This window comes from Ciconia boyciana, chromosome 27, assembly GCF_034638445.1.
Source record: "Ciconia boyciana chromosome 27, ASM3463844v1, whole genome shotgun sequence".
In the NCBI taxonomy this organism is placed as follows: Eukaryota; Metazoa; Chordata; class Aves; order Ciconiiformes; family Ciconiidae; genus Ciconia; species Ciconia boyciana.
Window position 1 is genome coordinate 1,644,013 of NC_132960.1, and position 14,033 is coordinate 1,658,045.

Genomic DNA, 14,033 nt, shown 5'->3' on the forward strand with positions numbered 1-14,033 from the left:
GGGTGAAGCCACCTTCATGAGCATCTCTGGGGCAGAGGGAGCGGGAGGCAATGGCTCAGCTTTCGGCAGTGGCTGCTCAGAGTTCAGCTGTTGGAAAGGGTTCATGTGGCTCCTGGGGACAGCTCAGAAATCAGCAAGGTGGCACCAGCGCAGACCTGCTGGGAGAGGACCGGAGGGCCAGCTGAACCTTCCACAGCAGTGTCCTGCAGAGATGCTCAGAAGTCTCTCACCCCATAGCGGCAATATCCTCGCTCCAGTTGTGTCCGTTCTAGAAACACGACGTGGCTGAACTTCTCTCTGCATCACGAATTTGGGTCTAAGTCTGCTTTGCTATTCATTGAAGATGGCGTTGAGCTGAGGCCCGGCCACATGGTGTGGGTAGGACTCATAGCTCATGTCTATGGGGATCTCGTAGCGGGGCACTGTGTTTTGGAAGTGAGAAGCATGTCCATGTGCTCCAGCCAGGCTGACTGAGGGATAGTGGGCCATGAAGGTGTAGGATTTATCCAGGTCTGGAGACCCATCTTGCTTCAAGGAGAAGTTCCCGCTGATGCTCAGGGGCGGTGTCAGGGGACCCTCATAGGGGGGAGTGGTGCAGTCAGAGGGATGGTTTCCAAAGGAAGCATCCACCAAGCTCTTGAAGGTTGGAGGCTTTAAATGCAGCAGATGTGTTTCCATGGTCCTGTAGGGTGGGCTTGGGAGCCCTGGGGACTGGTAGCTGAAGGAGTGGCTGGATATGGCCGATTCACACACCGGGGACTTTTCTTCATGCTTCTCCAGGAACAAGGTCTGCGGTCCCAGCTGCAGACAGCCAGCCACCAGGTTGCTGGTGGGCTGGGACAAGCCCTTGCAGAGCATCTCCACAAAGCTCTTCCCTTCAGGAGTCTGCCCCGTCTCGAGCACCTCAGACAGAGCCCAGATGTAGTTCCTTGCAAGCCTCAGTGTCTCAATCTTGGACAATTTCTGAGTCTTGGAGTAGCAGGGCATCACCCTCCTCAGGTTGTCAAGAGCATCATTCAGACCATGCATCCGCGTGCGCTCCCGGGCATTGGCCTTCACCCGCCGGGCCCTGAACCGCTCCAGCCTCGCCTTGGTCATTTTCTTCTTCTTTGGTCCTCTTCTCTTCGGCTTTTCCCCATCATCCTCCTCCTCCTCTTCTTCCTCAATGCTGTCGTGCTCTTCGTTCAAGCCAGGCATCAATCCAAAAGGACCTTGCCTGCTGTCCTCTTCCTTCAGCCCATCTTTGGAGCTCAGTGTTTCATTCATCCAGGCTTGGGTGCTCACAAGCTCTGCCATCTCTTTGGGCTTGGCATACGTCTTGGTCATCTCTGATCTCTGCAACAAAGGGACAAGGAGATATTAAGGAAGTCCAGCAGGAGAGTCACTCAACATTTTGAGGGCATTAGGAACTGAGCTCAAAATCATCTTCCAGAGACATCAACTGCTTTCTGTCCACTCACGGTACCTGCAGAATCTATTTATCCATCATCTATCTATTTACCTAGCTACAATAATTTCTGGTGAATTTTTCTGGGAGCCACTGAAGCCTCTCCCTGGGGCCCAGCAGCATTTTTCCAGGGCTCAGGGCTTCCATCAATTCAATTTTGGGGTTATTCCCACTCCTGAGTCCCTCCCCTCATGGCTTCAACCCTGATTGTCACATTGCAGGTTGCAAAAGGGAGCTTGAAAGTAAAGGTCCTCTGCAGAGCTGCCTCTGGAGATTTTCTTGCCTGAGCTCTTCTAACCTGAGCACATTTGCTTGAACCTTCGTTTCCTTCTGCCATAACGAACACAGTCGCACCGCACAAACCAGCCTGGGTTTCATGTTAATCAGCCCCCCAAATCCTGTCATCGTGCCTGACTCATTTAATAAAGCTTAGCATCTAAGCAGCTTTGCTGAAAGTGTGCTGCCCAAGCCCTGGCTCCACTGCCCCTGTCCACCCCATGTGGAAAATCCCACTTTTAATATGCGTGATGGGGCTTGCGGGCTGGATTAGGGTGTTAATTGCTGCGCGCAGCCATCGTATCCCCGGAGGAGCATGTGGCCCCAATTAACTCTTCGGCAGAGTAATAGGGGTCTGTCAGATGCTGGGAAATCTGGTGGGTGAAGGTGGTGGAGGACCATCTTTGGGACGAATGGATGGGTCTGGCTGAGCCAGGGTGGAGCGGGTCCAAATACCTTCTGCCAGCGTCCTGGTGGGACCACAGGGCTGCACCCACTATGCGTGGTGAGAGCAGCCCAAAAACGGCTGCAGATCTGCTCCAAAACCCCTCCAGGCTGCAGTCTGAGGCTTCCTTTCACTCCACCCTTGGGGACCTGTCCCAAACGCAGCATCCCCACTTGCAGCTCCCATCCCTCACTGGTCCCGTGCACCAGAATCCATCCCAGAAGAAAATCACCAGGTTTGGAGCTCTGTTCAAGAGGCGAGCCCAGCGTCTTCCCCCCTTCCCTGCACTTCACGGCGCAGTATGCCCATGGAAATCTTTCAGAAGGTTGTCTCTTTGGAAATGCAGATTGAATTTTTAGGGATTTTGCTCTCTTTCTCCAAAATATTGATTTTTTTAAAAGGGGGGGAAAGTAGACAAAGGTGGAATTGCCTAATGAAGTCTCTTTGGTACTTTCTCAAGTAAGGAGATGGTGGGAAACCCCGTGAAATGCGTAGCTTGTCTAGCCCCTTATTTTGGATACCTTTCATTTTCAAACGTCTCCATTCCACATCATCTGAAAGAACCCCAAGAAACCCATTGCAGGAAAAAGCCTGCTGTAGCCAAAAAATTAATTTTCAGGTAGGGATGGCTCCGCTCATAGCAGAGGGAGATGCTCTCCCTTTGTGCCACCAGGCACCGAGCTCCCACCCCAAAACAAGTGGGTTCAATCCCTTCTCCTTTACTGTAGGACCAAGAACTTGGTTTCAACCCTCCACTGGTTTCCTTTCTCCAGAGGAGGACAGTTGGTTCAGGAGAAAGCCCCGCACAGCCCCTGGTATGAAGACGCTGAGCCCGGACAGGGCCACCCAAGGCAGAAGAAACACGGAGGGCTGGGGAGGATACAGGAAAGATGCTGGCACAAGAGCCAGGAACAAAACAGGCAGCTGGGGCCCGGAATTCATCATGGAGAGGGGCAGGAGGGACAAGAAACCCACAAGCAGACCATGAAAATTAGGATTTGCTTGAGACCTCTGTACCACGGTCCTGCCTGGGAACGCAGCGGGATGTGGCCCAGCTGTACGTGGACCCGGTGGGCTCTGGCTGCAGGGCGGATTAAAAGCCCTACAGCTGCTCCGTCAGCTCCGGCACGGCCAGCGGGGTGGCTATGGGGACACCGGTGTCGGCCGAGTCCTGAACCTGGGGCTGCCCAGAGCTCCCAGTCACACTCATGGTCCCAGTCCCAGTCCCACCCTCAGCCAACTGGGGCAGGAGAGAGGGGATGCACTGACGTTTGGGGAGGGAATTTGCTCAAGGGCAGCCCTGCAGCATCCACACAGACCTGGAAAAGGGGGAGGAAGGTGGGGGATGCTGCTTTCCTCCCTGCTGGGGTCCTGGCCCCGGGCAGGACTCGCTGGGGACGGGGCTTGCAGAGCCCCGGGCAGCCCGACCGGGCTCCCCTCCCCGGGCTTCCCCCTCTGGGAGCGGAGAAACAAAAAACCGGGGGCCGGGGCAGGTCCTTCATCTCCCCCATCACCTTCATCACCTCCATCCCCAGCGAAAGCCCGGCCCCGACGTGACCGGGGCTGGCCGGACCCGCTGCCAGCCGGTGCCCGGCTCCGAGCAGGGCAGAGCCCCCAGCACGGGGGTCCCCCCCCCGGCTCCGGGGCCGCGGCTCCATCCCCGACGGCTGCGGGGAGCCGGGGGGGCCGGCCGGGGCTCGGTGCCGCCGGCTCCATCCCACCCTTCGCCCTGCAGCCCCGGTTCCCCTCGGAGGGCGCAGAGCCCCCCCGGGACGGGCTCCCGCTGCTCCGCCGTCAGGGCAGAGCCCCCCGCGCCGCCCCGGCGGCTCGCCCGGGGAACCGGGGGGCACCGAGCGGCCGCGGAGCCCCGTCGGAGGGGCCGACACGTCCCTTGGGGTCCCCTGCAATCCCGGGGGTCGCGGTCTGCCCTTACCTGGGCACCGGAGCGAGTCCCCGCCGTCACTTGCCCGGGCGCATGGTGCCTCCAGCCCCGGGGCGCGGGCAGCTCCCGCCGCGGCGGCACCGGGGACAGCACCGGGAGCGGCCCCGGCAGCGGGCAGCTCTGCTGTCGGGCGGTTTTGAGAGCTCCGCGCTGCCGGCGGCTCCTGCCCGGCCGCGGATCCCGCGTGGCTCCTCCCACGGGGGGGAGGTGACCGAGCCCGGCTCCTCCCGCCACCCCACCGGGGCCCCGACGGCAACCTCGGGCATCCCTGGATGGGTGCCCCCGGGTGGGCACCCCCGGTCCCTGAGCGTCCCTGGATGGGTGCCCCTAGACGAGCATCCTCGAGTGGGTATGCTGGCCAGGGTCCCCTGGATGGGCATCCCTGGATGGGCACCCTTGGGTCAGCATCCCTGGACCACCCTTGGATGAGCACCCTGGGATGAACACCCTAGGATGGGCACCCCTAGATGGGCACCTCTGAATGGGGACCCCTAGATGAGCACCTCTGAATGGGGACCCCTAGATGGGCACCCCTGGATGGGCACCCCTGGATGGGCATCCCTGGATCAGCACCCTTGGATGAGCACCCTGGGATGAACACCCTAGGATGGGCATTCCTAGATGGGCACCTCTGAATGAGCACCCCTAGATGGGCACCCCTGAATGAGGACCCCTAGATGAGCACCTCTGAATGGGCACCCCTGGATGGGCACCCCTAGATGGGCACCCCTGGATGAGCACCCTGGGATGAACACCCTAGGATGGGCATTCCTAGATGGGCACCTCTGAATGGGCACCCCTAGATGGGCACCCCTGAATGAGGACCCCTAGATGAGCACCTCTGAATGGGCACCCCTGGATGGGCACCCCTAGATGGGCACCTCTGAATGGGAACCCCTAGATGGGCACCCCTGGATGGGCACCCCTAGATGGGCACCTCTGAATGGGGACCCCTAGATGGGCACCCCTGTATGGGCATCCCTGGATCAGCACCCTTGGATGAGCACCCTGGGATGAACACCCTAGGATGGGCACCCCTAGATGGGCACCTCTGAATGAGCACCCCTAGATGGGCACCCCTAGGTGGGCACCCCTGTATGGGGTCCCCTGGATGGGCATCCCTGGACCAGCACCCTTGGAAGAGCACCCTGGGATGAACACCTTGGGATGGGTATCCCTAGATGAGCACCCCTGGATGGGCACCCCGGGGTGAGCATCCCTGGACCAGCACCCTTGCATGAGCACCCTGGGATGAACACCCTAGGATGGGCACCCCTAGATGGGCACCTCTGAATGGGGACCCCTAGATGAGCACCCCTGAATGGGCACCCTTGGATGAGCACCAGTGGATGGACGCTCTTAGATGAGCACCCCTAGGTGGGCACCCCTGGATGGGCACCCCTGGATGGGCACCCCTGGATGGGCACCCCTGGACACCCTCCCCAGCTTGCCCAGCACCAGGACAGCCCCTGCTGCGCAGCTCCCTCCACGTGGGGAGTCCCCCCGGGGGTCCCCATCTGACGGGGCATGGCCGAGCACGATGTGACAGTGACACGGGGCTGCCGGGGTCTCAGACTCGGGCGTCATCACCCGCCGCCCCCCTTGGCCGGGCACTGCCGTGGTGATGTCGGTGCTGGGGAGAGCCGGGGGGGCCAGGCCCTGGGTGATGCTGGCTCCGACCCAGGTGCTGGGGGTGGGCGCGGGGGCCGCGGCTCCCTCCCAGCTATAATGAGAGAGCAAAGGGAGAGTAATTAGTGGCTGGTACGGCCAGAAGGGGCCCGGCTGAGCTCTCCGCTGCTCAGACAAGGGAAGGGGCCCCGGGCTCCGCAGCCCCCGGCCAGCGAGAGGGGGTGATGGAAAAAGACCCCCCATTAATTAAGGGACGGGCGTTACGGGTCGCCTTGCTCTGCCCCTCGGACCTGGAGCTCGGCTCCTCCAACCGCAGGGGCTGCAGCTGCCCAGCCTGGGGAAGGGGCTGCGCTGGGACCCTCTGCAGCGGCGGGGCTGGAAGCGGGGGCCAGCGATGACACCCCAAAAGTCATCCCACCCCCTTCCATCCCTTCCCGGGCTCTGGTCCCAGAGCTCGGCATCGCTGCGTGGGACCCTGCCCGCACGCGCCAGCCCTCAGGACCCTTCACATTAATTTAGAGCGCTTGCAATCATGTCTTTGGCAGCCCGGGATTACAGGGAATACTAATTAATTCATTAGTGGATTCATGGCTTACTTCCCACCGCCAGGCTGGGACGGGCAGGGCAGGCAGGAACAGATTGCGGCCAATAAATCTGCCTGTTGCCACACTGCCCGGCTCAGCGACGGCTTCGTCCCCTCCCTGACAGATGGCTCCAACAGGTCCGGGCACCCGCACAAAGGGGCCGGTGGGCGCCCGGGGGATGGACACAGCGAAACCTCCCCCGGGGCCGGCGGTGGCCCCCGGATGCCGGGAGCAGGAGTGACCCCCGGGAGCGAGCGGGGCGATGGCGGATGCATTGTCTGCGGGCCCTGCCGCCTTTCAAGGCCCGGCCACGTGCCGCTCGCTAATCCCATTGTGCGGGGGCTTTGCATCTGTTGGGGTTACGGGCGGCTCTGGCCCCCCGGGACCGCTTTCGCAAGATGTTCAACCTTCCCGCTCCCACCTCCATCGCCAGCCCCGGGGACGGGCACCGCAGCGCCCGGACGGGGACCTCGGTGGGCAGAGGGTGGGAGGGCCGTGGCTGGGGTGGAGCTGCAGCCCCCCTGCCCCATCCCGGGTGGGTGCTGGGGGTCTCCGAGGTGGAGAGGAGGGAACGCAGCCGGGCATCACCATTTACCGGCTGGGCTCAGCCCCACATCCAGCCCCCGGCAAACCAGGGCTGTGCTGGTGACCCCCAAACCCCAAGCTGTGCCCACCGCAGGAGCCTCCCACCCTCCCTGAGAGCCCTCCCACCCCCATGTGTCCTTCCCTTGTGTCCCCCCTCCTCGATGCCCCCTGCGTAGCCCTCTCATCCCCCAGTGTCTTTCCATCCCTCCCCCTTCCATCCCTTCCCCCCTCCATCCCCCATTTAACCCGCCATCTCTCAGGGGTCAACCCCTCACGTCGCCCATCCCCTGCAGGTCCCCCCCATCTCATCCCGTCCCCCCAACGCCTTTCCGCCACCCCACAGCCCTCCCCAGCTCTCCGTTCCCTGGGCACTGGTGGCTCCGGACACCGCCTTGTTACCCCACAGCCATCTCAGCTCAGGGGCACAGCGTGTCCCCGTCACCCTGCACATTCCCACTGGTGTCTGCTCATCCTGAGCCTCAGTTTCCCTCTCTGCTGTGAGGCTCTGAGCAGTGCAGCTCAGGAGGAACAGACTGCACCGTCCCCATGACATCTGGAGAAGAAGTGGCAGGTCCTGAGCTTGTCCACGTTACGCCTGTCTGTTGGTCACACGCAAGATGTCCCTCACTCTGTGGCCCTTCCCTGATACTCTGCAAGGAAATCACCCTTGAAAGCATCATCCGTCTCAGATGCTCCACATCCCAGGGCTGCAACCACAGGGGCAAACCGCAATCCCAGCAGGGCTGGGGTGATGTGTGGGATGTGGCGGGGACCTGGAGCAGGTTCTCCCAACGGCTGCAGGACTTGCCAAAAGGAGCTAGATTTGGGGCGCTCTGCCTTGATGCTGCTCCACCTTGATGCTGCTCCACCCTGGGATGCTCCACTTTGGTCATGCTCCACCCTAGGATGCTCCACCTCAACAGTGCTCTACCCTAGGATGCTCCACCTTGGTCATGCTCCACCTCGATGATGCTCCATCCTGGGATGCTCCACCTTGATGCTGCTCCACCTTGATGATGCTCCACCCTGGGATGCTCCACCTTGATGATGCTCCACCCTAGGATGCTCCACCTTGATGATGCTCCATCCTTGATGCTGCTCCACCTTGATGATGCTCCACCCTAGGATGCTCCACCTCAACAATGCTCCACCCTAGGATGCTCCACCTTGGTCATGCTCCACCTTGATGATGCTCCACCCTCGGATGCTCCACCTTGGTCATGCTCCACCTTGATGATGCTCCACCCTAGGATGCTCCACCTCAATGATGCTCCATCCTGGGTTGCTCCACCTTGATGCTGCTCCACCTTGATGATGCTCCATCCTGGGATGCTCCACTTTGGTCATGCTCCACCCTAGGATGCTCCACCTCAACAGTGCTCTACCCTAGGATGCTCCACCTTGGTCATGCTCCACCTTGATGATGCTCCACCCTAGGATGCTCCACCTTGATGCTGCTCCACCTTGATGATGCTCCAACATGGGATGCTCCACCTTGGTCATGCTCCACCTCGATGATGCTCCACCCTAGGATGCTCCACCTCAACGATGCTCCATCCTGGGTTGCTCCACCTTGATGATACTCCACCCTGGGATGCTCCACCTCGATCATGCTCCACCCTAGGATGCTCCACCTTGATGATGCTCCATCCTGGGATGCTCCACCTTGGTCATGCTCCACCTCGGTCATGCTCCACCTCGGTCATGCTCCACCTCGATGATGCTCCACCTGGAGAGGGGATGAAGCCACCACCCAGATGCTCCAAGCAGGGCACAAACCTGTGCATACAAGGAGCAAAATTTGGGGATGATGAGAAGGGGGGGACGCTCATCCCACCCCTGTCCCCGTGTCCCACCAGCACCGCCAGCCACCGCCCCCCACCCCAGAGTTTCTCTCCGTCCCCTAATCCCCTTGCCAGCCCCTGGCCTCGGAGGGGCCGCAGCCTGGAGGGGAGGGTAATTGCCAGAGTAAATATTGTGAAAGCCGATTGCCGCCCTGGTGCCGGCCGGCCACCGCCCCCACGCCCGGGCCGGCATTCCTGGGCCTGTGCGGAAACGCAATTACCGCGTATTAACGGGGTCTAATTTAATCCCGGCAGCTGCGCCCGGGACGGCTGATTTGCATGACACTGGGGAATGCAATTAAAGAGAAATCAGGGGCCGGGGGGCCCGGCGGGGCAGCGGGGGGCCGGGGGGCCGCAGCCAGCGCTCGCTGACCCGTGTTTGTCAATTTGAGCGATGGTGGCACCAGGGAGAGGTGGCAGGGGGCTGTGACAAAGGGTGTCTGTCCCTGGGGTCCTCCGACCTCCAGGTCGGTTTCGGGGGTCTCCCAAATCCACAAGCACCGTCCTGGTGGCCCAGCCGTGGGGTCCAGTTGGCTGCAGAGGGTGTTCCACCACCCTAACGGCTGTTGGTGCTGGAGAAGGGACGTGTCAGGGGCTGGACACACTCTGTGGGGACCACCCATGTCCCCAGCCCTCGCTGCAGCTCTCCTCCTGCCTGCTGGCCACCTCCTGCCCCCCAAAACCTCCAGGCGTGGGGCACAGAGGACGGGGCACCCAGTGTGTCCTGATGCTATGGGGTGCTCTGGAGATGTACGGGGCTGAGCCTCTCCCATGGCTCCCTGCCTCAGTTTCCCCTGGCTGCTCCGCCGGCGAGGAGGCAGGCAGGGGTGGGATGCCAAAGTGCCCAGATGGACCAGGAGGCACAGATGGGCTCAAGCACCCCCGGCAAGTGGGGAGGGAAGGGCCACAACCCCGCTGTCCCCCGGGAGCAAGCCCCCCGTTCAGCATGGGAGCCGTTCGCAGAGCGGCTACTGGCCCGCTGGGCTCCTGGCAGCCCGCAGGACGCGGCGGCTGCAGGCACAGCTGGGAGAGCTCAGGTTCGCTCCCGGTTGCCTCCGGCCCCGTGGAGCCGGCCCACGCGTCCTCCTCCCGAGAGCAGGGCTGGGGACACCCTGGAGCTGGGGGATGCTGGGGACAGTCCCTGTTTGGGGGAGACATCTCCATCACACGCAGGGGACAGCGAGTGACACCCCAGCCGTGCCGTCACCCGGTGCATCAGCCCAGGTGAAGCCAGGACGTCCCCACGGCTCTGTGGGCACCCCGTTCCCAGAGCTCTCTGGAAAAGAGAGGGGTGCAATGCCTTGTCCAGAAAAGGGTTTATCAGGGTGGGGAGAGACCCTTTTCCCCAGCGCTGCTGGGGCAGAAACCCCCCCGAGGCTCAGCCCCGAGAGGGGCTTTTCCTGCTGGGAGCGGGGCCACGCCGGCAGGTTTGTAGGGGGCTTGTCCTGGGTGGGCTGGGGACGCGTGAACCTGGCTGCTGAGGAGCAGGATCCAACCCGCCACGTCCCAGTCCCCTTGCCCCACGCATGCACGTGCCAGGCAGGGTCCTGGGGGTCCCCACGCTGAGGGCAGCCAGCGCGGCACGGCTCCTGCACAGAGCTGCCGCGGAGGGCACCGTCAAAGTGGGGGTGCGGGTGAAGCACCCCGACCCGCTGCCGGGGTGCGGGTGTCTGGGACAAGCAGTTGGTTTGTCATCCCTGGCCCCTGCTTTGCATCTCAATGGAGGCTCCCAGGTTGGCGTAATTCGGATGCTGGGCCCACGCGGGCTCAGACGACATCTGCTCCTGGGCCGGGGGCTGCTCGTGGTCTGGGGGTGCTGGCCCAGCCCCTCTCCATTGCTCCCCAACAGCTCTAGCCCTGGGCAGCCCTTCCCCCTCCCAGGACCCTCATTTTCCCGTCGCTCCTCTGCTTGCACCAAAACTCCCCAGGATGCTCAGCCCAGCACCCAGCCTCTCCCCTGCACGCTGTAATTTTGATAACGAGATATTTTCTTATATGACTACTGCAGAGCAGCCCCAAACAGGCCCCGGGTCACGAGCGGGAGCTGCACAGCTCCCAGAGGAAGAGCCACGGGCTGTCCCGGGTGGCTGCAGCGGTGATGGCACGCACAGCCCTAGGGCCACCATGTCACCCCGCTGCCCCCGGGGACCGTCACCCCCCGGGGAAGGGTACAGCCCCGCCACACGCGTGTGCAAGGGTGCAGAGCCAGAATCGGAGCCAGGCAAGCGCCGGCCTCGCATCCCCGGGCGGGAGCTGACATCTGCTGGTAAGAAACCTCAGCAGCCGACAGCCCCGCGGGGTGCCCTGCATCCCGCTCGGGGTGCTCACCGGGCCCGCATCCGGGCGTCACCACAAATTTGGGGACCGAGACCTTGTCCACGCGAAGGTCCTCGAGCAGGAGGGCTCGTGCAAACCTGTGCATCCTTCGCTGTGTGGGGTTGGAGGTAGCGCAGCCCTGGGGACGCTGGGCAGATCTGGGGGGCCAAGACATGGGACATTGCACAGCCCCAGGTTGCAGGACAGATTTGGGGGGCCAGGACATGGGGTACAGCATAGCCCTGGGGTCACAGGACAGATTTGGGGGGCCAGGATATGGGGTACAGCACAGCCCCAGGGTCCAGGATTTCGGGACGGGCATTGCCCTGTGCACCGCACAGCCCCGCATCCCTGGGTGCCACGCCACGGTAGCCCCAGGGCTACCCCCCGCTGCTGTCTGCAGCCACTGTCCCTCAGGGTGGGGACAAAGGACCCCGTGTGGGCATCGGCGAGGTGGTCCTGGCCTCCTGGGACCGGATTCATCCCAGCAAAGAGCCTATTGGGGTCTGCCCAGAGGCTGCCCAAAGTCCCCAGAGGCTGGAGGAGGTTTGTGTCAGGTCCCCCTGCCCCAGCCAGGCTCTGCAGGAGGAGGAGGAGGAGGAGGAAGATGCCTTGGCACAGGCGGTGACGCTGCTGGCTGGACGGCGACCACGGGCCCCAGATGTTGAGCTGCGGGCACGGCTTTGCCGGAAGCCGCCGTCTCTGCCCGTTTGGCAACCTCCTCGCCCAGCTGCCGCCCCCTCTCCTCCGGCTCCACAGCCGGGGCTGCCATCCCCCCGGAGCATCCCTGCACTGTCCCCCGGGACCGACGGCGGCGAGGAGCTGCCACGGCACCTGGTCCAGCTTGGCCCCGACCCAGGCGTGGAGATTTGCCGGCATCCCCGGGAGGGCTGCGTGGCTCTGCGCCGGCTCGGGGAAAGCATCCCCTGGGGAAGAGGAGCCCAGGCACCTCTGCGGGCACCGGGATCCAGCCAAGGGGTGACTTTGCTGGGGGAGCAAGAGAGGGGGACGTTCGCCAGGGTCAGAGCAGAGCATCCCCAAGGATGCCCAGCCTCCCCGGGGAGAAAGGGTTGCTCTTTGCAGGGAACATGGATTTTCTGCGAATTTACAAGTAAATCCATTAATTAGTTTATGAGCTAAAATTAATTAGAAATGGGTCCTCTAAGGGCTGCTGCTCCATGTCGGGTCGTTAGGTCCGGCTGACAGTAATAGCAGTAAATTGAGTTAACTGAAATAATCACGGTGACGTCTCCCAGCCAGCTGGGTCGGCTCCAGGAGCAGCACGGCTCTGAGCTCCAAACCTAAACCGCACGTGGAGGCTGCAGCCACGGGTGCTCCTGAGGGGATCGGAGCGAGAGGCGACGTCCTGGGACACCGCAGGGTCTCCTGATGCCATCTGCCTGCTCTTCGAAAGGATGGCGAGCCAAAGACCCTCTGCAAGCTGGGACCACGTCCATGCCCATCTCCCGCCTATGGATGCTTCAGATCTGGAAAAAAAAGATGCCCTGAAGCCTCAGAGCTGTTGGATGGAGGTTGCTCCCCAGCTGCAGTACCCCCCACTCCAGTTACTGGGGACCCCACCGTCTTTTGGGGTCACCAGCTCCCAGGCGGTGACATCCAGCCGGGACCCTGCTGCCCCGAGCATCCTCACTCAGAGATCTTCAGCTCAGCCAAAACCGAGTCCCTTTTTAAGGTCAGTTCTCAAGGTTTAGGGACAACGCCACACCTCGTTTTGTGCGATAGGCAAACACGAGCGAGCCTTTCACGCCAGCACAAACCCAGGAGGGCTCTGTCAGCCGGAGTCTAATTTAAGCTCCACTCCATCCTCAGCAAATCCATCGCTAATAACGCACGAACCCACCTCGGGGAACAATTACGGGGCGAGGAGCTGTCAGGAGTAACTTGTGCCGTCTCCCCAGGGACATCCCACTCTGCAGAGAGCGGCAGCACCGCCGCGTCCCAGCTCTCGGCGTCCCCGTCAGGAGTCTTTTCCTGGGAAAAAGAATAATTAAAAAAAAAAAGAGCTGTTTTTTAAGATGAGATTTATCTCACCTGCGGTGGGAAGGCGGAGGTGGCCGCTGCAGTTGTCACTGCATACATTTATCCACCCCCCAACACTTCCCTTGGCCAGCTCAGAGGTGGACTTTGCCATCTGAGAGCTCCTATGCGCTTGCACGAGGCACCTTTCCCTGCGAAACCGTGCAAAAAAATGCTTTATTTACTCAAAAAGCCGCCCAGAAATGCCAGGAGGGAGGCGGTGGTGAGATGTGCGCAGCGGCACGCACCTCTGCGCCCAGCTGGAGGAAGAGCTGCCAGCCGAGGGGAGGAGGAGGAGGCAGCTCTTCGCACGGGGACGAGGCATCTGCCTGCTCCAGGAGGTGCTGGGTTTATTCCTAGGAGGAGTTTGGGGGGGGGAGGTAATAATTCATTTAGGGTATCCCACCACTGGTGAAGAGACGAGATGAACCAGTCATGGGCAACCAGGTTTTGTCCATCCTCCAAGGAGAAGCAAAACCGTGAGACTCGTCTCACTGGTCTCCCAAGCTGGAAACCAGTAAGCACTGGTTCAGCAGGGTGCCCTGGTTGCACACGGATTTGGGGGTACGACGAAGAGCCGCACCCCACAGCGCCCTTCTCGAGATCGCTCCAGGCTTGTCCCAGACAGAGCTGTGTCTCTCCGGAGCATCCCACGACTCTGAAAAGACACGGAGCTTCTCCCTCCTCCATCGCCGGGAAGATCACCCGCTTCCCACGGAGCTGCCAGCATCATCCTCATTGCCATGGCAACCAGGCAGCCCCCCCCCCCCCCGGGTTTTTGGCAGAGTGGGGGGTTGTCAGAGTTGCAAATCCGACAACCCGGCCCCCGCAGGACCTCCATGCGTGGGCAGGGGCGGGCACAGCTGCATTTTGGATCCGGGGCCATGGCCAGGGTGGTCGGCAGCCTGGGACAAGGAGACCCTGGGTG

The 14,033-nt window shown here is 61.9% G+C and overlaps 1 protein-coding gene across 1 annotated transcript; it reads right to left on the bottom strand.

Annotated features, from left to right (window-relative positions):
- Positions 1-330: 330 nt before the first annotated feature.
- On the bottom strand, positions 331-4,189 carry NEUROD4 (neuronal differentiation 4). Its single transcript, XM_072847325.1, has 2 exons — positions 4,102-4,189; positions 331-1,335 (listed from the first exon to the last, which is right to left on the bottom strand). The coding sequence occupies exon 2, from the start codon at positions 1,324-1,326 to the stop codon at positions 331-333; it is 996 nt and encodes a 331-aa protein (XP_072703426.1). The 5' UTR covers positions 1,327-1,335; positions 4,102-4,189.
- Positions 4,190-14,033: the final 9,844 nt, after the last annotated feature.